The following is a 26,461-nucleotide window of genomic DNA, read 5'->3' on the forward strand; positions in this document are numbered from 1 at the left end:
CTGGTTCTTGGTTTAATTCTTTCATAATATCTTCGTTTCTTTTGTGATCAAATAGGGTATACTTTGCAGTTTTTCTCATAAACTTCATTTCTGCTGTTGTTAATCTTTGTTTGTCTTTTTGTTTTATTGTCCAGATTTCGCTTCCATAGATTAAGACCAGTAAGGCTAATGTATTGTATACTTTTAGCCTGGTTTGTTTTTGAACTAGGTTTGGTTTAAATATAGAATTAATTACACCTGTTATTTTTAAATATTTTGCAATTTTTATATACTCTCAGGGGACCCTGTAACCCCTAGAGAGCGCGTCCCCTGGGTGGCGGATAGGGGAGCCCACCATGTGTGTGTGTATACACACACACACACACACACACACATGCACGCGCATGTACACACACACACATGGTGGGCTCCCCTATCCGCCACCCAGGGGACGTGTATATATATATATATGTATGTATATATATATATATATATATATATATATATATATATGGTGGGGTGGTCCGAATATACTGAATAAGGACTTGTGGACCAACAGGGCCAATCATCTCGATTGTAATGGGAAGCAGCACTCCCATGGACCCCTAGCTGGATTTATCCTCTCCTTCTTCTACTTTGAGGAAGATCCACTTACTTTAATCCTTTTTTTTTTTTTACCAGAGGTCAGGCCAACAATTGTGGTAGCGGTTAGTCAGTGTCTTTAACGAACCAGTATGATTGTAGTATAGCTTGTTTCCTGTGTATATTTGTACGCTCCAGAAGATGACCTTGACATAAAGGTCGAAATGTCGAATTGTAAAATTTTAGTAATAGTAAACTAAAGTTTTTATTCAAACACGGTAGTTGTCTCCATAATTTCCAAAAATGCATCCACTTACTTTAATCTTTCCTATAAGGCCTTATCAGCTAACTCTTCTTACTTTATGACCCTTATACTATTAGAGTACTCGAGGGCCATGGGGTCTTTTCATTTCTGGCCTTACAACTATGCCCTTGTCGTGACGACTTTTTTCCTGTCGTGTTCTAAATCCATCTAGTCTTAAGTCACTTTTATGAATAAAATAACTAATTGCGAAGTGATCACCGATCTAAAAGTAGGGAAATTTATATTTATACTGCGCCACCCTATTCTTAGATTAGTCTATATAAATAGTAGGATCAATTCTAAATTAGGTTAGCAGTCATCTCTTTAGGCCGAATTATTTATTATCATTTTTACTTGGGGTTCCCGCACGATTCGAATGTTTATGAACGGTGCAATAATAAGGAATTCAGGCAAACACAATATTTAGATCAACAAAATAAAACATTTAATATATGACATGGTTAACAAATACAAGAACTCTATTTTGAAATGGAACTATACAAATCAACTTAACACATCTTCTTAGGTCACTGATGCTAATTCAATGTTCTAACTTTCATATACTATTCACAGTCTCAAAAACACAAATCTTCTTATCTCAAGTTAATATAACAATTTCACATTATATTCAGTCTTCACAAATCTATCAGCTCAATGTTTATATTCACAGCAGGCAATAAACTACGTAAGCTATATTCCAAGCAAATATATTCCCGGACCTTGAGCATCGGAGGTATATTACAGTTAATGCTAGAATAGAGAAACTTATACAACTACTCTTACCAGACAAATTCTTCAATACATCAAATTATTGAGAGAGCACTTATGAATTAACTTAATTAACATTAGCGGAACACACATAACAAATATTCTCCATAGTTTAAACTGTATTACTGTAAGTCGCACTTCACTATTCCAAACAACAGTAATTAGGTACTAATATCTTTTCCTGTTCACTTTTCTCCAAGTAATCAATATAACCTTTTCCTAGGGCAACATAGAATTTAATCGTAATCCAGATTAACTAGAACTAATCAGAATTTTCGCATTGACTGTCCAGTTTCCTTTTATCTGATTACGGTATCAACCTTTCTTCATAACAACAGCAGATTTCGCTTATAACATTAAACCTTATGTTTCACTACTATAGGTTCACTTCCGAACACTATTTTCATAAATTCCTGCCCTAAGGATTTTATAATCTTGGTTCCGCAAAACTCTCTCCTCACTCGCTTAATAATAATTCTTCTCTCCCTGTCTTATCTATGACCTTCCTTCTCTTTTGGCTGTTCCCATCTCTCTATCTATGACCTTCACTCCCACCTTACGTTCGAACGCCACGCTCTACTCCACTCGTGGTTGTTTATGCGTGCGTCTCCATGACAACAGACTAAGCGTAAACATTTCGCCAATGTAATGTATGCTATATTACTGCTACATGAGTGATTACATAACATTAAATATTTCACAAATAAGAATAACAGAATATTTAAGCTACTTCTTTAACTTTCGATTACGTATACAGTTAAATATAAAATAACACTTTACACCATATATATTTAGTTATACAAAATTCTAAACATATTATTATTTTATAAACTAATAATAGGTCAGGTTTTGAATAAATTTTTAATTAGTAATTCTTATTTAAGGAATAATAAACAATTTTATATAAACCATGATTAATATTTAATAAGCAATGTTAAATGTGAATGAAAAATAATAAATTACATAACATAGTTTCATTCACAATTTAACACCCTCTCTATAAACCCTACTATATTTCTTCTATAATCTACTCTTTCCCCTTCAATATACCCTATTCCTCCTATGGGTTTAAATTCGGAAGCCTTAAGGTAGCAGCACTACCACTGAACTATTCCATCGTCAGGCTAGTTCCCTGACATGGAGAACATAAACCTACTTGTAAGCTGACAGAAAAAGATAATTGGATTGAATCTATGGGAAATGACTCTAGAATGGAAAAGGGAAAACAGTGTTCATTACTATATAATATAATATCAATTCCACTGTGTATTCTTTTATATTGACATTTTTACCCAGCACAGTTTATTTTTCCATACTTATCCTTCTTTCTGCTGATAATGGTGGTCCATTCCATATACCTGTAAGCTTGTTTAATTTTTTAATTAAATTTGTGATTTTGATATATATGAACTATTTATGAAAATAATTATCTTGCAAAAGTATTCTTAAAATGTCTATATGTTCTCTAGAAGTAATTACAATAAAGGTTAACAAAATCCTTTTATTTTATATGCTTATAATAATTTTTTTTTGTCAGTTACCTGGTTTTGCAGATCGTGCCACAGCTCAGTGTGCAAGAGTTATTAGTCGAGATAATAATGCATGTGGTGGAGTAATACACGTAGTGGACAAGGTAAGTGAAATATATTCCATATTAAACCTAAATTAGTCTTAAATAAACTATTTTTATAGAATAATGTAAACAGCAACAACATTGATCTACATATATACAGTTTGGTACTTGTAAAAGGTCTCAAATTCTCTTTGGTCAATCTAACACAATTAGTGCACAAAGAAGGCTACTTATTTCAGATGAAAAGCCATGTCATAGGTGTATGTCTTGTAAATGTTCAAATGGGTGTAAGAAACTAGGGCAGGAGGGTGATAAATGAGCGTTATCTTTACACGTCTGAGCTATAGAACTGGAGGTAGGTAGTTGAAGCAAAACTCGTGTGGCTCTTTTGGATTGCCTCCCCTCATCCTGTAAATCTTCAAAAACAGTTTCTCCGGTAGGAATTTCTGGTTTTGGATTTGAAATTAAATTAACTGATTTTAATTTGCATGTACCAGTCAGTATTTGTTAAGGTTGTCACTCATCATTACTATGAGATAGTCAATGTAATTTAAGTGATCAATAAACACATCTCACATTGAATATAATTTCTTCCATAATACCTATTATTATATCAGACAAGTCACATAAAACAGATGGGGAGAGATTGTAAAGTTCCTTGCTGAGATCTTGCTGATCATGCTTTATTTAAACCATTCTTAGTCCATATTCTGTAAGCATGCACAGTAGGCTACTAAACTCTTTTCCATCTCTGGATGATTATTATGAACTTACACATGAAGGCCTGTGTGAAACTGCATAGCATTACTGGAAGTAAATTTTTCCAAATCATAAGGAAATTATTATTATTATGAGTTCCATTAAAGAATCCAAAGAGGCTCATTGAAGGAGGGTGCCCTTCTGGGTCACACAGTGACTGAAGATGCACTCAGTGCCACCAGAGCTGGTTTCGCTTGCCTGCCACAGCATCCTGAACCTCGCATGTCCCTCCCAATTATTCTTGAAGTCAGCTTCCAGGGTTGACCCAAGAATTCTCTCAATACTTCAAAATCCTTTTACTAACTTGCATATTTCTATCATCTCTATTTCTCAAACTTCATGCAAAGGGGTCAAAGAATTTCTGTTGATTCGAATAGATAGTTGGTTGTTCCTGTATAAGAAGTAATTTCTAAACTAAAATAAAGCTGGATGTAGAGAAAGAAAGCACAAATTTCTATCCAACAGTCAGAGAAATGTTTTTCCAACACAAGCAAATATTTTGAAATCCTGATTATGTTTATTATCTAATTAAATAAGAGAAATATATAGCCGGTTGGCTGAGTGGTCAGCACTCCCACGGCTCAAAAACACATGTATGAATGTCTTTAGATGAATTTCACTGTCTGTGAGATCACTTGAGGCATGAACTGGCTTGAAAAAAGTACTATACTTAGCAAGATTCAGGGATTATTAAACTAGTTACTAATGTTATTATTATTACACCCTCCATAAAGTCGGCAAGCTGATCGTGAGAGGTTCAATCAACTGACAACATATTTATCATACTGAATCTTAAAATCCTTAACACTCCTTGCATGAACAACATATACTGGTAATATAATGCATTCCATTCACTGACAGTTCCTCATGTAAAAAATTACTTCTTATGCCCCTCTCTTCACCACACTCTTACATAGCTTCCACAGATGGCATCTGGTTCCTCCCCCTCTTGCCTTACTCTTTTTATAATCCTCTCTGGATTAATCCGATAAAATCCCCTCACTAACTTAAATACCTATCATATCACCTGTTTTCATCCTATCCACCAAACTCTGCAATCCACATTTTCAATCTTTCCACAACCAACATTCCATAGTCACTATTTTCTGAACCCTCTCCAATGTTTCCACATCACATTGAAAACTAGGTGACCAAATAAATCTGAGCACAACAGTATAAGTGTAGGCTGACCAGTGCTTTATACAGTGGCACAACCACCTCATTGTCCCTGCATGTTAGTGTACATTCTTATCCTACACTGTGCAGTCTTTGCAACACGTGCAATATATCCTCTAAACTTCAGTCTACCTTCAACCATCATTCCCAAATCTCATTCACTTCCTTCAATACAGCAATATTAGAATGCTACAAGGTTTCTCACATGAAGAGTACTTTGATCAACAAAGATTTGAAGTTAGAGAGAAAGTCACTGATGCATAGAAGACTTTAAGGGTTATGAGTGAGCATATAGAATCCTGGAGTACTCTAGTTCTGATAAAGAAATCAAAATATGATGAGAGGAAGCCATTCACTATGGAATGCAAAGGGAAACAGGCAATCTAGTCAAAGGCTGCAAGAAGACCAGAAGACATATATGATACAGATATATTTTGAAGATGTTTTTTACAGTATAGGAAGGAATATAACAGAATTTTGAGAATTTATCACCAAAACTATAGCTCATGTTATAAACTGAACTTAATCCAAATCTCATCTTCATTTTGGAGGCTTTGATTTCTCAGCATTTTGGAAGAAGATATGCTGAATGTTATGCACCATCAGCCATGGGGGGGAAAAAATCCAGCACAGTATGAAGCTCTCAATATTATCAAGTCTTTTTTGCCCTAACTCTTTCTCTCTGCTTCATGTATACATTACTACAAGAAATACAACATACAAAGTTCACTTTTTTATGCAATGATTTCAATGATACTTTCATAAATAAAAGTATGAAAAAAACAAGTCTCCTCCTTCAACTGCTGAAGAAACTGTATGGTTATCTCTTGCATTTAAGGCATATTTGAGCATACTGCGAGGACTTTTAGGATTCAACACTGAAGTGGCATTCTGTATTGCCCAAAAACCATTTGACATTTTTAGATTTGTAAGTTGAAAACTAACTGTGGAACATCTTTGAAAACAAATGAAGAAAACTTCGACTGTATGTATGGACTGAAAAATCAGAACTTCATTTGGGTTGCTACTATTTAATTTGTACATTAATAATAAGGAACTAATTGATTCACTCTAACCAACTCAGTCAAACAAGCCAGCATTAATGTTCATTTTTCATTTCCAATTTGATACAGCAGTTATTATTATTTGCATTCTGAAGACTACTAGACCAAATTATTTAGCAGTATAGCATCATCTACATAAAATAAAGAAACAAAGTGTGTACCATTTCATATTTCATGGGTTTAATGGTTCCTTCTTTAATGTGATTTATAATATATATATATATATATATATATATATCAATGAATGACAGAGATAGCATACACCCCCTTTCCTTATATCTGATTTTGCAACCCACCCAACTATCTCTTCCTGTTCAATTCCAAATACTGAATTACAAATTTAGATTATATATTGCTCTGTATATCTCAGTTATATAATATAATTGTAATGTTTTGCATTATTTTTCTTTTTGCCACCTTTTTCAAATTTATGACACTTAAATATATTTTTGTATTCCTATGATTTGAGTTCTGGTAAATTAAAAGCTGGTTATCTGAAAAATCCTTGTTTGGTCTAAATTCAGCCTCTCTTTCCTGAGTTTCTCCTTATCAATCTTTATTAGCTTCAGCTAAAGCGTGTATGCATAACACTCAGCAGAAATGCCTCTAATTCTAACGATTTCTCAGAGCCTCCTCTCTCTCTATATATATAAAGGTGGCTGCATTTAATATATGGATAATGGTTTTATATTTTGCCACCTATTACAAGGACATTTTCAGATAGAAGCATTTAGAATTTACAACCTATGGGCATTCTTATACATCCATTCTAATGAGATTATATATGCTATAATATCTGTGAAAGATTATCGCTAAACTTTTCAAAATTTCATTCCAGAACACTTCTGTGGGATTAATAGCAGCAAAAGAAATTTATGATTTCTTTTTCTGCTGTTTCTCCAGCCTACTATTATCACCTTTCTCTGATAATTGCCTGAGAAAGAAAAAAAAAGTAATCATTATCGGTATCTTGCCTATTTAACTCTTATCACCAGGTTTTGAAAAATATACTTGCTCACTTGCCCATAGTTGAGTAATTTTGCAAGAGCTGGCAAGTAGCTGTAGACTGGATAAAATTAATATTTTTTATTTAATAAAAACAACTTTCTGAACAATTTTTTTTAACTTAAAATACAGAAGAATATGCATTAATTTAAAGTGTAATTTCAAAAAAATAAATCAATGTAACAAATTATATTATTATATGGCATCTCCATGGAGTCCTCAGACTTATTGTGGGAGACCCACACTAACTTTTATACACACAAAAACCTATCATACTATCACTACCATTCTGGCAATGTATTCCCATCATTCACCATTCTCCATGCAAAACATTTAGTCCACACACTCTTGCATAACTTCCACAGATAATCTCTAGTTCTTTGTTTGTCATATATTGAAAAATTTCAAAACACTAAATTAGCTTAACCTAAGAACAAGTAAAACATTTCAGCTTTTTTGGCACAATTTTTATTGAAGATGGCAAATTGGATATGGAAATGAACAACAGAATTAGTAAAGCTGGTATGGTAGGAAGTCAGTTGAATAAATTTATATGGAATAAGAAATAAATCAGTGTTTTGACTTATAGACTTCGATATGAGAGTTCTGAGAAAGATTAGTGGATTGAACAGATGGTATCATTGGCCATATCACATTAAAAATGAGGATGTTAGGAAAGCACTTGCCACAGTTAGCATTCAGGAATGTGGTATGGTCACTTAAGCAGAATGGGAGAGGAAAGATTAGCAAAACGAGTGTTCTTTGCCAGGTTGGCAGGGAAAGCCCCATAGGAAGACCAAGCTGTAGATGGATTGATACAGTAAAAAAGCACCTTAAAAGACAGAAATATAAGAAATGATAATATTGGAATCTTGGCAGATAACAGATTAATTTGGAGGAAAATTGTTGATTGGAAGTTAGTAATGATGTAAATTTTTCATCTGGTACTATCATAATTATCCTGTACACCCAACTGCGGGTAGATAACATTCCACAGACCTGTCAGTAGCTTGGTCACTCGTCTCTGAATCCTCTTTACTACTTCCTGATCCTCAAGAAAGCCAACTGAATAATCTGTTCACAGTTAAGATGCAGCTGAATTATAGCCTTATAATTTTTGTTTTTAATAATTAAACATTCACACATGCCACAATAGAAAATATTTATTTTACAAATATTTTAATTATACTTAAGCATTAATAAATGCAAAAAAAAAATGTATTAATTTATAAAAATTAATACAAATATTTTAATTATGCTTATAAAGAGATAATTCCCTGCCTTTGTTAGCATGTTTTTCAACATCCAATTAATCCTTTGAGCTATTTTACCAACTTTTGCAATTGTCTTCTAAACTCCATCTCTATTCACCATTATCCCCCAGTCCCCAGCCTCAATTTCCTGTGCCGTACCACCAATGTGATCTTTTCAACTTTTCATTTTGCAACGTTAAATTGAAAATCATCTTTTGCAAAATGAAAAGTTGAAAAGATCACATTGGTGGTACTGCACAGGAAATTGAGGCTGGGGATAATGGTGAATAGAGTTGGAGCTCAGAAGACAATTGCAAAAGTTGGTAAAATAGCTCAAAGGATTAATTGGATGTTGAAAAACCTCTATCCCCTATCCATGCTATTAGCTTCAGATCCATTCCCATTTGCTCCAGCCTTTGTAATAGTTTATCATGTGTTATTCTGTCAAATGCCTTTTGCAAACTTCAGCAGTATCATTGTGTAACAATTTCCTTTATCCAGTTCATTATAAAATGTAAGTAAATTGCTAAGACAGAACCTATCCTCTACAAAGCATTGCTGCTCACTGTAGAGTATTGCATTCATATCCATCTAATGTTGGATTTTGACTTTAACCAACTTTTCCAATACTTTGCAGACTAAATAATATATCAGGACTAGTTTAATTTGCTACTTCTGTGTTGGAGCCACCTTTATGTAACCATGTTATGGAACTATCTTATCCTCTTTCCCCTCCCTTGGACCTTGCCAGAGCTGAGAATGCAAAATATCAAATGCAGTGCCAGTTCTCTTGCACATTCACGCATAACACATGGATTAACATGCCATCCAATCCCACTGCTGTATTTACATTGATATTTTTCATTATGCTGAACTTCTAATATTGATGAGTCTGTCACATCAGCAACTACAAAACCTCCACCTGGATGAATAGATGCAACTCAACTATGCATTTGGACTCCGTCACCTTCCTATCATAGTCATTTTCCCTCTTACTTGCTACATAATGAAAAACCTCTTCGGGATTTGATTTGACCTTTCTTACCATACTAGTCATCCTTTTTACTTGCACTTTTTGCTGCTCATGAGTGTGCTGATCACCTTTATCTTTATATTTTTACTAATTCGCTTACCCCCCAGTTTATCCTTGTGACCTTGGGCATGCAGTCTAATGCTGCTTCTCACAAACAATCCTTCACCATTTCCCATGCACCACTCCTGTTATAATTACCAGCTTATAAGTTAAACATAAATCCTCTCTTGACCGAGAATTCCACATATTTAGCATCTTCCCAGAACAAAACTACATGTTCACTTTCCCAAATTGGAGCCAGTAATGTGTACCTTGGTTATGGATATATCTTCTGATGCTATTACCAGATCCAGAACTCAAATCCCTGGTCCCTTCCATAACATGTTGTTTCAGGTAATTTTCCTTTAGCCACTGTATAAATTCCACTTCCATATCATGCCATGCCCCCTTTCTTCCACACAATCCTCATTGTTGAAATCTCCCATAATAATTGTTTGGATTGCACCCATTATGCTAATCTGCCAAATGTCTGGCATCTGCAACTTTTAATTTTGTTGGTTGTAGTTCTTCAACTATCATCAGCAACACACTCTTGTCCTATTCCCTCTATCCTCCTTGAAAATACAATACCCTTTACATTCTATCCCTTGTAACTATATCATTTTCTGTTAACTAGGTCTTATTGATGCCTATAATTTTTGTCAAAGTTGAGCTGACTAATGCCAAAAACTCCCCTCCTTTATTTCCGATATTTCTGGCATTTGTACACATGCATTTCAACATCGCCTTATACCTGCAATTACCTTTGTGTAATGTATTAATGATCCATTCGAATCCGAAGCTTGTGGAATTGCATAATCATTTCTGTACATACACTCATTTATCCCAGGGTTTGGCCAGATACATGCTTCATCACATTTCCCAGGTTTTTCATTTCCAAACTCTCATTAAATAACACTTTCTCCAAAACTATTCAAATAGTCAATATAGTCAGCAGAAAGTTTTTCAGGCTTTATATTTCCTTTTGTCTATCAGATTAACTCTGTGCATCTATAAACTGCACACAATTCCTCCAGCACTCCTTTTCAATTCTGTCTTATCATACCAAGGCAGCAAACTCATAATCTTTCCTTTTTACTCTTCATTTCACTTTTTTTTTTTTTCAACAACTCTTTCATACTCCTCTCCTTCCAAATCATTTGTTCCTGCCTAAACAATCAACTCTTTCACTTCTCCCTTCTGTAAGCAAACTAAATGCTTAATCTTTGCACATGGAAAACATCCTTTTGTCACTATCTCATTAAGTATACCTCTTATCCAATTCCCTTGAATGTGCAATAAATTGGAAATAAGGAGAGACTCCAAGATTTCAACTACAAAAGGAAGGTAAAAAACAACTCCAGTTCTAAGTTGATTATTAGTGATCTGCATTGCCAAATTTGAATTGTCAACTAACTCTAGTTAGTTAAAAGCTAGACTACTTAGACAATAGTGAAAAATGCCCCAAAAAGCAGTATATACTTTTCTTATTCTCCTCTGTTCCATAGCCTCTAAAATATTCAGCTTAAACTAAAGTGAAGTTCATCGGAAGGGGGAAGAGTATCACATACTATGTATATCACAATAGATGTGTCTTGCAAATTGCATTGCTAATCCAGTTTTGGATCAAATCTGGTAAGTCCTGAAAGATTCAGCCCAACTGAAAACTAAAATGAAGAGAAAGATAATAGGGGGCTCTCTTCACTTGCACATACTTTTGAAAATTGCATCATCCAAACATTCATAAACATACTGTACACAAATGGACAAAGGGATTGTAAAGAAGTAAGAAGGTAAAATGGTGGAAGATATCACTATATAAAAAATGTGAATGAGAAAATAATAGTTGATAGTATAGAAGGGGTGAGTGACTGTGAAAGTTTAGGAGATGGTTTTGTTTGGGAGAGTGAATTTCGATTTAGAGTGACTGACCTGCAGAGGGAGATAGAGGAGCTGAAGAGGAGGTGGAATGTCTTGGGAGAAGTATGATAGATGAGATTAGGAGAATGGAAGAGAAATGCAAGGCAAATCGGAGTAGGGGAGAGAGAGTGAATGTTAGAAGAGGAGAGATGGAATGAGAGAGAGGTATAGCAGTGCTAGAAGAGGAGAGAATGGAAACAATAGGAGAGATGGAACGAGAGAGAGAGGTATGGCAGTGCTAGAAGAGGAGAGACAGAACGAGAGAGAGGTATGGCAGTGCTAGAAGAGGAGAGAATGGAAACAGTAGGAGAGGCAGAATGAGAGAGGTATGGGAATGAAAGAAGAGGAGAACATGGAAACAGTAGGAGAGAGGAAATGGTAAGAGATATGGGGACTCAATGATCCGTGGTGTTCAAGATAGGATGCACAAGGAGTGTTTGCCAGGAGAAACGATAGAAAACGGTGGCTTTGGCAGTTAAGAGAGGTGAAAGGGTGGATGAGATGATTGTGATGGTGGGAACAAATGACTTGAGTGGTGATGTAAATAGGGCAGCGAGAGATATGAGATTCTTGCTTGAGGTGGTACGAAAGACGACAGAGAGGAAAGATAGTGTGTGTTGCCTAGGTATGATAATGACAAACTGAGCAGAAGAGCAGTAATATTGAATGATATAATAGCTAGAATGTGTGACAAGAGAGGACTGGTATATGTGGATGCTTGGAGTGCGTTTGAGGAAAGAGAGGAATCGTATGCGAGAGACCGCTTACATTTGAATGAGGAAGGACGTAGGCATCTAGAGAGATTGCTGTTCTGAAAAAGTCAGTGTGTCCTAGGGAGGATGGTAACAGGGGTGGCATCTTGTGTGAATGGGTACTTGGGAGAAGGGGGACGACATCAGATAACACTGAGCCCAGTGGAGTCTAGAGGGGATAATGCTGGGTATAGAAACAACGACATTTATATGCTATATACTAATGCCAGGAGTATCCGGAATAAGGGAGAGGAATTGGTGGTGCAGATAGCATCAGGCTGGCCAAAAATTATTGGGATCACTGAGACGTGATTGACAGAAGAGGATATAATAACAGGAATAGAAGTCGCTGGGTACAGCATTTATCGGCACGATAGGAAGGGAAAACATGGTGGTGGAGTACTGCTTATGATAAGTGACGACCTGTGTCCTCTAAGAGTGGAGACTTTGGAAGGCAGTGACACTAATGATTTTGAAAGCATATGCTGGGAGGTAAAGGTGGGTAAGACAGGATATTTAGTGGGGTGTTGCTACAGACCCAGGAGTACAGAGGGTGGGGACCAGAAATGTTTAGACAGTTGAGTTTGGCAAGTGCAAGAAGAATGATTGTTATGGCAGATTTTAACTACAGTAGTATAAACTAGGGAGAGGACGATGCATGTAGCAATAAGGGAATAGAATTTCTAGAATTCTTGAGGGACAAATGTCTTAGGCAACATGTAATAGAGGGAACAAGAGGTTCAAGAGTTTTGGATTTGGTTACAGCATCAGAAGAGTTGATAATAACTGAGATGACATCTCTCCCACCAGTTGGAGAGAGTGACTATATGGTTTTGACTTGGAAAATGAATAGACATGCAGGAGTATCAAAGAGACGGGAACGTATCTGGAATTATAAGGCAGGTGATTATAATAGTCTAGGACATCAACTTGGGGAAGTTTCATGAAGGGATAAATTGGAAGAACGGGATATCATTAGGGCTTGGCAAATTTTGAAGGAATAGTAAACTGCATCACACAAGTGAAGAAGAGGGCACAATTTCATGATCAGTGGATGACAAACATTAATAAACAAGAACTGTATGTGAAGAAAAAGCTATAGAAGAGACAAAGAGATGGGTGAAGAGAAGATGCATGAAGAATATAAGACACAGGCCAGCAGAGTGACTAGTATGGTAAGGAAGACGAAACTGGAATATGAGAGGAGATTAGCCCTAAGATCCAAAGAAAATCCTAAGGAATTTTTTTAAATATGTGGCCAGTAGGAGGAGAAATGACTGTTGGAAGAATGATATTATGGGAATAGAGTGACTGATGCAGAGGATATAGTGGAATTGTTCAATGAACACTTTATTGGAGGATTTCATCCTGGAGGAGTCAGTTTTAATGCTAGAGGGATAGGGCAGGTTCGAGGTATAGGAGGAGTGTGTGATTCAAATACTGAGTACTCTGGATGTCAGTAAAGCTGTGGGACTGGATGGTATTTCACCACGAGTTATGAGAGAATGTGCTAGGGAACTGACAGTGCCTTTCACCTGGCTTTTCAATAAAAGTCTGTGGGAAAGGTGCCCATGGAATGGAAGGAAGGTAAGATAGTGCCATTGCATAAGGGTGGTAGCAGACTGGAAGTGTCTAATTATAGACCAGTTTGTGTGTCATCAGTAGTTAGTAAGATTTTGGAGAAAGTAGTGAAGGACCGTATACAGCATTGGGCAGATGAGGGTAATGTTATCTGTGAGAGCCAACATGGATTTGTGAAGGGGCACTCTTGTTTTAGCAATATGCTAGCCTTTTATGATAACGTTACACGAGCATCAGATGAGGGAAAGGCATTTGACAGGGTGCCACATGATAAGATGATATTTAAGTTGCAGCACATGGGTCTGAATGTCAGATTAGTCAACTGGATTCAGGATAATCTGTCCGATAGGTATCAGAGAGTTGTGTATGGTGGGGCAGTTACAAGTGGGGTCCCACAGGGCTCAGTACTGGGACCTATATTGTTTTACCTTTATATCAATGACATTGCCAGTGGATTGCAAGGGGATATTCAGTTCTTTAAAGATGATGCGAAGCTGGGAAGGATTATTAGTAATAGTGCAGATGTGGCAGCCCTGCAAAAGGATTTGAATAAGCTAGATAGATGGGCAAACGAATGGGGGTGTCAGTTTAATGCAGCAAAATGTACGGGCTTGAGGTTTGGGAAACATCGATGGGACACTGCATACTCTATGGGAGGAGTTATACTGGAAGACGTAGGGGAGACAAGAGATCTGGGGATGATGATTGATAGAAACCTGAAATTTAGGGGACATATTGCAATGGTGGTGAAGGTAACATAGAGGATTACTGCAATAATGAGAAGGACACTGATCTGTAGAGATAAAACAGTTATCATTCTGTTGTATAAGACCCTGATCAGACCACACTTGGACTACTGTTCTTAGATTTGATCCCCAGGATTTGAAGGGGATAAATTAACTGTGAAAAGGGTACAAAGGCGGATAACAAAGATGGTTTCAGGACTGTACAATGATAGTTATGGGGATCGACTGAGGGAATGTGGACTGCAGAGTTTGGTGGATAGAAGAAGGAGAGGTGGTTACAGGGTTGACACTGGGGAGTTCTTTCGCTTGGTTGAGCAGCGGGAAGGAGTGATGACAAGAGGCCATTCCTGGAAGTTACGAAAGGAAACTGTGAGCAAGAGGGTAAGGAGTGGTTTCTTTGCATGGAGGGTGGTTGAACCATGGAATGCATTACCTGATGGAGTGGTGAGAGCGAGAACGGTCAATGAGTGGTATGAAAGACTTTGTGTTTCTTAGGAAGGACCTCCCACAATGAGTCTTTTGACTCCATGGAGGCCTGAATAATAATACAAGTCACATTGTTCAAAATGACCTGGACAGTTTATTACTTGATTGTTTTACTTCATCAAAAAAATAATAAATAAAATAAAAAGATCTCGCATATTAGTGAATACTGAATATGAAAAGGTTGGGTATGTTTGCTGACGTTATTATTTTCAACAATTCAATAATAATACCTCCAACATGATTAAAAATAGGAGTAAAGCAGCTGTATCATTTGGCCCCTTTTTTTTTTTAACATGTGAGATGTATAGATATACATAAATGCAAGCATTGATTCTCTCTCTTGTATACACTTTCATTCAGAAGAATGGCATAGGAAAAAAAAACTTTTTTTTTGTTGAGTTTGACATATTACAATTTTCAAAATCCATGTGCACATTTTTAATGTTCTTGGATTCTGTAATCGGGGCACTTAATGATACCTGGCAGGGGGGAGGGGGATAAAGAAGACAGCTTCCAAGCTAGTTTGAAGGTAGTGTATTATATGGAAATTCTTAATAATCAATACATGAGTATTGAATTTTCTGTTTATAGAAAGCTTTCCTTTACTGGCAGATACATCCATTCATCTTCATACCATCTTCCATTATAGAAAACAGGTATTATTCAAAGTGCTATACACAGAGCTTGTGTAATCTTCTTTTCTGAATTCCCTTCTGGCAGACAAGGCTAAATAAAATCCAAATTACTCTGGTGACCAATGGTTATAATGAAACTATCACCCACAAAATTATCGATAGTTATCATCCCTCAAGTCAGACTACAGTCTGATGGTGTGTGTGTGTGGGGGGGGGGATGTATTCACATTACATTCAGACAAACCAGCTGAGAAGTTATCTTCTTTTTTATCATCAACCAAGAACTCTCTTCCTGCCAGGTGTCTATCAAGTGCCCTGTTCATGCTTTGTAACTTTGAACAGACTGGACATTTTGTCATTGTTAGAATCTGACATGCCTGGCATTGCTTTCCATATCATTGATCCTGGACAATTCTTTGAAAACATACCAAGAATCTTCATTTCAAAAAATTTAAATTTGACTGTTTGTTCCCTGCAACTTGTGAAACCTCATGACACCATTCAAACTAATAACTGTTTATAATTTAATTTTTAATGTTGATTAGGTTATTTAATCTTTAGTTACAGAAGCTATCCACAGTTTGTTCCCTCTGAATTCTGATAGTGCATTTACCTATCATCACAGCTGTGATGGAGGTATGAGCACATGCTATGTTAACTGATCTAACCCTGATGATATCCATGTAACATTAGACAAAATATATTGGAGTTTTCAATAAATAAATTCTTTTTTTTTTTTTTACGTGTTAACCATCTAAGTATATATTAGCAAGTGAAATTAACTGAGATAAATTAAGTCAACATTTAAGTGTTTTTCAACAAGTGCACTTAGATAATGGAGCAGTAAATTCTATGCAAGACTTATCTGAAGACCTAAAAGCAAGTGAAATATAAGTAACAGCTAAACTGTCTATTATATTACCTACCTGATCTAATGAAAAAAAAAAAAAAAGGCCCTTTTAAATAATACATTTAATACTGACACTTCATTAATTTAGAGAATGCAAATCATAAAATAATCCCCCAACCCCAATTATTTGTTTGTTTGTAGGTAGTGTTATCTCTGAGTTCTGTTTACAAATAATTACTAACTTATAGGTATTAATGCCTCCAGAGAAGAATGTGATAGAAGCATTAGGAGATATGGAAGGATTTAGCATTCTTAAACATCTCTTGGAATATACTGAGTTGGCTACACAACTAAAGGGCAAAGGTCCATTTACTCTGCTGGCCCCTACAGATGAAGCATTTGAAAAACTGCCTAGTAAAGAGCTCTCAGAATTAAAGGAAAATAAAGAGAAAGCTGAACATATACTAAAGCTGCATATCTTACCAGGTAATGATTCATTGTAGTGAATTTGATACTCAGTCTTACAGAATTTATTTCTATTCTTGTTTTCATTAATTTTTTTATTCTCTATTAGAACAAAAACCCAATTACCATTGACTTTATCTGTAAAATAACTATTTCTATTAATTTTTTTTTTGGTTACTATTTTTAAATTTTTCTGAGTTGGAACTTGCACTGACTGCATCAGTGCAACATAATGTAGAAATATTTACTTTTTTTTTTTGTCCGATGAATACCATGTACAACTTTTTAGCAAGAAATTACTTTATTTAATTACTAGTTTCATACAACATTTTTGTATACTTCAGATTAAAAAAAAAAAAAACGTATCCACAGGAGATTTCTGAAACTTTAAAACAACACAACTTAAACTTAGCTTTCAATCACTACAAAAAAATATCCATTATGCTAAACTGCTGAAGTAATCTCATCCATCCCTTTACCAGGAGTATAAAATCTCTGTACTTGGCATTTGTTACAATGGATGGAAAGGATGAACCAATTTGAAGAAATCCATTAAAAAAAAAGGGGGGGGGGACACATTTATCACAGGACTGGTATTTCACACTACCACAGAAAAAGACCAAGTAAATTGGCCAACTCATAAAATTGCCATTCTTAGAATTTAAATTGTGTACAAAGGGGTACTCAAGGGTCAAAGCTGTATAACTGAGAGGAGACCTCCACATAGCCTTTTGAAGAACTGACCAGGGCTTCTAACTTAAAATCAATTTCTCACCTTCTCATGATACACCCTGTTAGGTATCTTCCTGGATACCGAATGAATGAGGATGGGCTGGCAATTTGAGATTTCACTGAAAATTGCATTCTTAGTGGCTTAAACGACAATCTAAAATGATGGTACAACATGAGAGAATTTCATGCCAGCTATGACATTGCTCAGTTAAACAAGGCTCCAGTTATTTTCGCCAGGGAACCAGGGTGAATAGCGAAAAGTCAGCTACTGGAACAAATCCTAGCTCAACATCAATATAAGAAGCCTGAATGGCAAAGAAATGGAACTAGCATAAGAATTGATAAGTACCAGATCAACATAATATGGATGACTGAAACAAAAAAGACAAACCTAGTGACATCTTACTAAGCAATAAATACAAAATTTATATTCAGGCAATAACAATCAGAGAAAAGGAGTAACTATAGTATTCATCGCTAAATATGAGCCTAATCTTCTTCAATGGTAGGCAATATTAAGTAGAGTGATGTGGGCAAATATTAAAACGAGGAACTGGACAATGAGACTTATTTGTGCCTATGGTCCCACAGAAGGTTTTAAATTCCACCACTTCTACCTTAGTAGAAGTGGTGGAATTTTTTTGAAGCTTTAGAGAAAGCAACTTCAAACCAGGGTGAAAAGGAAAAGGTGGAGATCTAAATAAAAGAGTAAAAAATGATTGTCAGACATACAGAAATATATTTGGGAAAATTTGGAGAAAAGAACAAAGCCAATAATATTGGCAAATACCTGTTGGATTTTTGCTCATGACATGGACTGGATATTACTAACACAATATTCCAACATAAAAATGTGCACAAATTCACATGGAGAGAAGAGGGCAAGAAATAAAGAAGTCTTGTTGATAGTGATGTTTTCTCATTGGTGCAGGACACTAGAGTGTACAGAGGATCACCATTTAGTCTTGAGCAGGACAAAATTGAATTTCATATTGAAAAGAAGAACATGTAAGAAAGTTTTAAAGCAAATAAAAGTTGAGCAGCTCTCAGATGTGAACTGTAGACTAAAATACACAAACATTATTCAAGAAAAAATGAGAGTTTGAGAATAGGAACCAAGCCCTGAGGAAAACATTGTTTGATACCGGCAGAGAGGCATGTGGTGAGGTTGTCTGCAAGGATAGAAAAATCAGAACTCCATAGTTAACACTGGAAGTTAAAGAAGAAAGCACATCAAACATTCCTGCCAAATAAGTCAGCTTGTGCTCTTAGACAAAAAGACTTTTGTCTAAGAGCACAAGCTGGTAAGAGCATAGAAAATAAATATCAAGAAGGTGGCAAAATAATCTGGAGGCTGTTGAAAACCTCAGAAATGGAGGAAAGTGTGCTGTAAAAGGAATTAGAGATGATAAAGGTGACATGAAAACTGGAGAAAAAGATATCAGTGACAGCACAGTGGTAAAAAACACTCAACACGCATATAATCAGGAATACATATCCAAAATTGAAGTAGGAAAAACCAGCAAAAGCCTGAAATGTGGAAAGGCAGTGGAAGAAGATGTAATTCAAATGAAATTAAAGAAATGCTCAAGTATGGAGGTATAAAAGTCTTGCAGTGGTTGCACTGCATAGTTCAGAAGATCTGGACAGAGGGACGAATTGCAAATGATTGGGATAGAGCTCTCATAGTACCCATATATAAAAAGGAAAATAAAACTGAATGTGAGAATTAAAGGTATATTCCTACTGAATGTCCTTGGTAAGATTTATGCAAGTATACGTGAGAAATGGTTGCGAAGGATTGTGGAAGGGAAGCTTGGTGAAGAAGAAGCTGGATTCAGGCCAAACAGAGGCTGTCAGCATCATATTTTCACTTTAAGACAAGTAGTTGAGAAATCATGGGAATATAAAGATCTGTATTTAAGTTTTGTAGACCTGCAAAAGGCATATGTTATGGTGCCATGAGAAAAGCTATTCAAAACGCTACAGTTATATGGCGTCAATGGGGATATCAAGAAATACTTAGCCTTTGAATTGTAAGTCAGCAGTTAGAATTAAAGGAAGGGTAGGAAGATGGTTTGATGTTAAATCTGGTGTCAGACAAGGATATACATTATCTCAACTCTTTACTTTAAGCAGATGATATTATACTTTTAAATAAATCCAGTACAAGTCTGCATGATTCTCTGACTAACTGTTGTAATAAATTTGGTATGAAAATCGGCAATAATAAGACAAAGATTATGAAAATATCAACTGTGTCATGAATGGATAACCTATAGAACAAGTAAGACATTTCAGCTACTTATAAATGATTTTTAGTGAAGATGGTAAATTAAATATGGAAATAGACAACAGAATCAACAAAGCTGGTATGGCAGGAAGTCAATTGAATAAAATTATATGGAATAAGAGAGAAATGAGTCAAAACATTAAATTAGCTTTATAAAAGACAGTGTCAGAATCAATTTTAACTTATGAATCTTAGCACTTGGTTAGAAATAAAACACTTGACAAAAGACCACAAATATGGGAGTCCTGAGACAGATCAAGGGCATCAACGGCAATATCATATTAAGAATGAAGATATTAGAAAAGAAGTTGACATTGTTAACATCCAGAAATGTGTTAGCATTTCTGGATGCTAATCTCAGGTTGTATGGTCTCTTGAACAGAATGGGAGAAGAAAGATTAGCAAAACACGTGTTCTCTGCAGGTTGACAGGAAAACACGCTGAGGAAGACCACGATATAGGTGGATGGATAAAATAAAAAGCACCTTAGAAGACAGAAATATAAGAACTGATAATATTGGAATCTTGACAAATAACAGATTGATTTGCTGCAAGAAGTTAGTAACGATGCAAGTTTTTTCAGTAGTTCTATCATAATATCCTGTACACCCTTTAAAGGTATATGTCAGGAATTTGATGATGAATTTAAAGAAATAAGTAAAATGATATTATGTCCTACCCAAGGTTCTAATCTTAAATCAACTCTGGACAACATATATAAAGATCTGCATCTTAATGAATTACATCTTAATGAATTATACTATGAGAGAAGTTATACAGCACACATTGAAACAATGAGGCATGAATCTTGCTATGGTATTCAACATCATGTTCAAGATTAAATATCAAAGCAAGATGTCAGATAATTCAGAAATCACAAACATGTTGCATGAAACCAGTAATTAAAGTCATTTCTTGCTTAAAAAAAAGTTGTATGTGGTACTTGCCAGACAAAAAACATGAATATATGAAGCCACCTCAACTCAATATTTACTTTATGCACTCAAATTCTCATCCTACATTTAAAGAAAGAGATTTAAATTAATTTCTTTCTTTTCTGCTTATGTTAAAACTTAAAATTAATTACAAAGTATTTGTATACCAAAAACTTTTGTTGTTGTTGCTTTTTTTTAAAATAAAAAAGATTAAAAGCAGAAAACTCATGTCTAAATGATGATTGTCATTTCTGGTCCCTTATCGCAGTTACCGTTCAAAACTTTTGTCCAATTCTGTTTCCACTTCATCCATCTTGATAGTTCTTTTGCATCATTAACTTGAAGGAAAAAAATACATTTTTTGCTTTGATATCAGTACATAGCTTCTACCATTCAAAACATTTTTTTTTACCAGAAAGAAATCAGAAGAATGTTGTCCAATCTGGATTCTAATCACCTACTCCTGATGAAAAAAATTTTCTAATTCTTTTGAGAGTGTATGCATCAGAATTGACTCACTGCACTGTCTTGGTTAGCCAAGTCTTCACTCTCCAATTAATAGGCTGCAGACTGGATATGAATGGTTGTGTGTTTTGTGATGGGAGATCAATTTCACTGCCCATAGTGAGACCACCATCCTAATTATTAGAGATCTGGAGTGGTTTAAAAAAGTTCAGTGTTTGGTCTCTAGGGCAGGATTTTCAGATCATGTGGGGGAAAAAAATATAAAAGAATCCTTAGCCTATCCACTGTACTAATTATACTAAAAGCATACAAATTTCATGGGCGAGAGTTATATATAAAAAAATCATTCCTTGGTCATATTATTCGATGTTTACATGGTGTTCTCTGTGTACATCCTACTGAGGTACCTACACAACCTCAATTAATCTTCAGTTCTTTCTTACAAGGGACATTACTCGAAATTATGTCTGATAGTTGATTTCTTATTTTGTCGTGGCTTTAAGTAATACATTTCTATGGTCTGAATTTAACATTACAATTATCGTAATTTCATCATGCTATAGTTAAACTATACCGTTTTATTTTGTGATTAAGCATTTTATAAATGCATATTTGTATGAAAAAATTACTTAATCCATACTGCATGTTTTTCTTTTTAATTTCAGAAATGCTTTGCTGCACTGGAGTAAATTATTCGCCATTCTTTCATAGACAGCATGTACGAAGTTTGGAAGGAACTGTTCTTCCTATTCAGCGTAGCTTCCATGGGCACTTGCGCTTTGGTTCTGCACGTGCAACAAAATGTGATACAGTGGCTGAAAATGGTGTGATTCATGTAATTAACAGAGTTCTTCAAGTAGAGAAGCCAAAACCATTTGCTTTTGGTTTAATTTCCGATCCATTCTTCACATTTTTTAAATGAGAAAAGCTGGAACATTTGTTTTCATTACCACAAATATTTGTTCTTAGTTTCAAGTTCAACCATACATTAAACTGGGCATATATTTGACCAATTTTTAGTGTAACTTTTACTTGCAGGATATTTTGATGTAGCATATGCTAAATCAGAATTTTTTTTCTTTTTATCATTATGTTATTTCAATAGCAAAACTATGAAATTGGTGTATATAAGGAAACGGTAAAATTCCCAATTCTCTGAGAGACCTACAAACTGTGTATCTGTCAAGCATATTTCAACTGGATACAAGAACTAATGATGCAAGATAAATATTTGTTTTGCTTATTAAGGGATAACAAAGTGGCTGCACAGCATATCATGAAAATCAAGAGGACAAAAAAGATACAATTCAGCTATATACTAGTTCGAGTTAACATACTCCGTATATTGGCCCTTTGATTCTTAAGGATTATCCTGAAATTTGAATAATGGTCCATAGTTCTGTGTGGCTTTTGCAGATTCCTATTAAAAAATAATGAATAAACTAAATCTACTTTGTTTTAATTGGATTCTATGATCAGTTGCAATTGATATTGCTACTTTTAAATATTCAAGATCCAAGCCAACTTCATTCTTATTTTTCTTAACTACACATGATTTCGTTGCTGTGTTTTTCTTACTTTATGCTTATGCATTCCCTTTGGTTAACATTATTTTTTAATCACTGATGCTCATATGTATGTGTGACATGCTGAACATGGGCTTATTTATTTTTTCCTCCATCCTAACCCTGAAACTTTAAATATTCCAAAACTGATTATTGATACCAATTAAAATTCCAAATCATTGAACACCTGCATGCGAAAAGATATGCTCTTAAGTTTATGTCCATTTTTGTGGAACAAACTACAAAGTTTGTAAAGAAACTGTTTATAATTGCAAAACTACTGGTAGAATGTTAAAAGCAAGTAAAATGCATTGTTTTCTGCTTGCTGTGTGATCTTGTTATATGTTGTGTATTTTGTACAGATGCTGTGTTGAAACTAAAGTATTAAAATTTTTTCCAAATATATATATAAAAAAAATTATTCCTTTTTTTGATTTCTTTGATTACATCTTACTTAGTCATATTTCAGAATTTCTCAAGACAAATCTTGCTGCTGTGTCAATCCATATTTTTATACTAATCCCATATGTAAGAAGCTCCAAAACCTATGGCATATCATTGGTGTGTGGGCTTCAGGTTGAATGTAACATAAATAATGGAATTTTTTGATCATGTAATTATTTTTGGTTGTAAGTTTTCAGGATTCACATAAAAAATTCCTTTGTAGAACCAAGAAATAACAATTAATATGGCTGGGAGAGAAACGCATGATGCAAATGCTTCTGCTCTGGCTATTTTTCATCATGATGCATTTCAAGAAATACGTAGCAGCTTTCAGAAGAAAGCAAAGGTTCCTCAAAGAATGAAATAGAAATTCAATGTTTGTTGATGATATGGACCTTTGAAACAAAAAATGGAAGTCAGTACAATATATATATATTAATTAAAGGAAACACATGTATTAACCACAGTGAAAATTATTTAATTGTAAATATTTCATCCTCTTAGGACATCATCAGTACAGTAGTTTTAAACAATAATAGGAATAACATATGGTTAGGGTGCACGATTACAATAGAATCTCATTAAATGTGCATAACGTCTGTCCAAAGTAAGATAATTTGCATGAGCATGGAATCTCATAAACGCCAGGCAACATCAAAGGTGAGAGTTTGTCCTTAGGAGAAGGTAACAAGTTGTAAATTTGGTTGATAGGTTTGTAAGTAGTGGCAAAATTGTATTTCTTCATAATTTTAGAAAGATGTTCTGAGATGCTTTTAACGTAAGGTATGGGAATCCTATGGACTTTTTCCTGTCTGGTTTGATGTGTGGAGTTTGATTATGGTTAATCATGTGCCCTAACTGTATGTTATTCCTATTATTGTTTAAAACTACTGTACTGATAATGTCCTAAGATACTTAGGATGAAATATTTACAATTAAATAATTTTCACTGTGATTAATGCCTGTTTCTTTTAATTACGATTGCACCACAGGTTTTGTTATTTAAAAAAAAATCAATAAATAAAATATATATCTATATATTTTTTTTTTATGTGCTCTTAAGTTGAAATGTTAGTAATGTGTGAGGCAGCAAATATCTGATTACAAGCCTGAAATACTTAGTTTAAGTGGCAAGCATCATCTCAAATCAAAATGCAAAGTAACTGAATAGAAATTTATATCTGAACAGCAATAAAGCAAGATTCATCTCAATTTCTACAATGGAAATTATAATCACTGTTCATCTAACATAGGATCACTTTTCTATTGCACTTTTGTTATGAGATATTCTACAACGTAATAGATGAAAAAAATTCTAAAAATCATATTACTATATATAAATGCTAAAGTTTAGTTTTTAATCTACATGATGAATAAGCTGGTGGTGGGTGTAATAGTATCCCTCTCTAACCCTATATATATATATTAAAATTGATGGGTTTTGCTTTATCTGTATTATCCATCAATTTTAATTACAACATAAAGCAAATGTAACAATAATGGGAGTGGCTATTTATGTGCAGCAGATACTTAACTTATGAACATCCAGAAATGTAACATACAAACTAGTCAGTGGTGTGACAACTGTGACAAGGTATAGGGGAGCTTAGAGGGGAATATGAAAGCACTTATCTGGAAAGAACACTAAAAGGGACAAAACACTAGGTTCTACTAAAAGCGTTTTTATTTATTTTAGGAAGGGAGGGGATGGATATGCTGAAAACAATCTCCAGGAACTGGCTTCCAAAAGAAATAATACAAATTATTATTTGTAATGATTCCACACAACCTATCTGACATGCTCTTTAATAAATACTATTTGCAATATTTTATAACTAAATAGGCTTTGCTTGTAAGTTGCACTTAACTACTACTAATTCGCATTTCATATATAACAAACATCAATTTTTTATGGAACAAAACTTGTTCGTATCAGACTACTGTACTGATTATGTATTGCTGGTTGACGGGAGTGGAAAAATGTAGAAGAAACCAATGCAATGAATTGTAAAAAATATGTATGCTTAATGTGAGCTCCATTTTTTAAGTACCACAGAATCCATCATTAGTTAGAAACAGTGCCACAATCTGTTTCATACTATTTTAAGCTGTTAAAGAGACGAAGATTTTGTGTGAGGTGTCTTATTACTTTAATAACATATCTCACACATTGTGAAGTAAGGTCAAACTATACACTTTTTTATTATAGTAATCTGCGATATAGGCTGAAGTTGTTGAGAATATTTAAATCCCTTTCATACAAGTCATGAAAATTTTGGTATTAGTCCAGATTAGATCATTCTCCTGGAAATTTCAAAATTTTTATAAGTAATTCCTCACTCCTGAGCTTTGAAAGGACTACAAATTTTTTTTTTATGCTTTGCATTTGTAATAATACTGAACTTTGGAAAGTCTTCAGCATAGAGGTTTAAGTTTGCTGTTTGGCTTCATATAAAATATGAAGCATGCAATTAGTTTTTTTACAAGGGAGATATGGAGACATTTTAGGAAAAAATCCAACTAGAAAATATATGGAAAGCAACTTCAGCATTCCTTAAATCAAGGCATGAAGTTGCTTTCTGTATTTGTTTTACTAATTCTGTATGCTTTCTAGTTGCATTTTTCTCTAAATGCCCATCTGTATCTCTTTGTAAAAAAACACGCAGTTAATTGCAAACTTCACATTTTATGTGAAGCCCAACAGCAGGCTTCACTCTCTGCATTGCATTACCCTCTTGAGTGGAGGAAGACACCAAAACCTAAAATGTTTTTAAAGTTCAATGTTTATACCAAAAAACACTAAAATATTTTTGTTTCTTTCATAGTCCAAAGGGTAAAGTATTGCTTATTAACTGTAAGAAAATAAAAAACAAAACTGAACTATTTATCACTATCACCTTCCAAATTAATACCCAGCAGTAACTAAGACATCCTTGTCATTGCTTGAATAATACGTAAAAATTCCCGATTGTTTAATAAAGCATGATATTGAAAAGCATTTTGAGGTCTTTCAAGAGTGCTCTGGAAAGCATTTTGGAATATTTTCCTTTTTTTTTT

At 34.6% G+C, this 26,461-nt stretch overlaps 1 protein-coding gene across 2 annotated transcripts in view; it reads left to right on the plus strand.

Moving 5' to 3' along the window:
- LOC150095222 (transforming growth factor-beta-induced protein ig-h3-like) overlaps positions 1 to 23,365 on the plus strand; it is a 163,698-nt gene extending 140,333 nt beyond the window's left edge. For both annotated transcript variants that reach the window (XM_090410806.1, XM_090410807.1), the window contains exons 12-14: positions 3,171 to 3,266; positions 16,754 to 16,991; positions 22,061 to 23,365. In XM_090410806.1, coding sequence (XP_090266932.1) covers positions 3,171 to 3,266; positions 16,754 to 16,991; positions 22,061 to 22,317 — 591 coding nt within the window. In that variant the 3' untranslated portion in view covers positions 22,318 to 23,365. The remainder of the gene's footprint in view (positions 1 to 3,170; positions 3,267 to 16,753; positions 16,992 to 22,060) is intronic.
- Positions 23,366 to 26,461: the final 3,096 nt, after the last annotated feature.

Source organism: Typopeltis vanoorti, chromosome 20 (genome assembly GCF_054136105.1).
Source record: "Typopeltis vanoorti isolate ZY-2024b chromosome 20, IOZ_Tvanoo_1.0, whole genome shotgun sequence".
Lineage (NCBI taxonomy): Eukaryota > Metazoa > Arthropoda > Arachnida > Uropygi > Thelyphonidae > Typopeltis > Typopeltis vanoorti.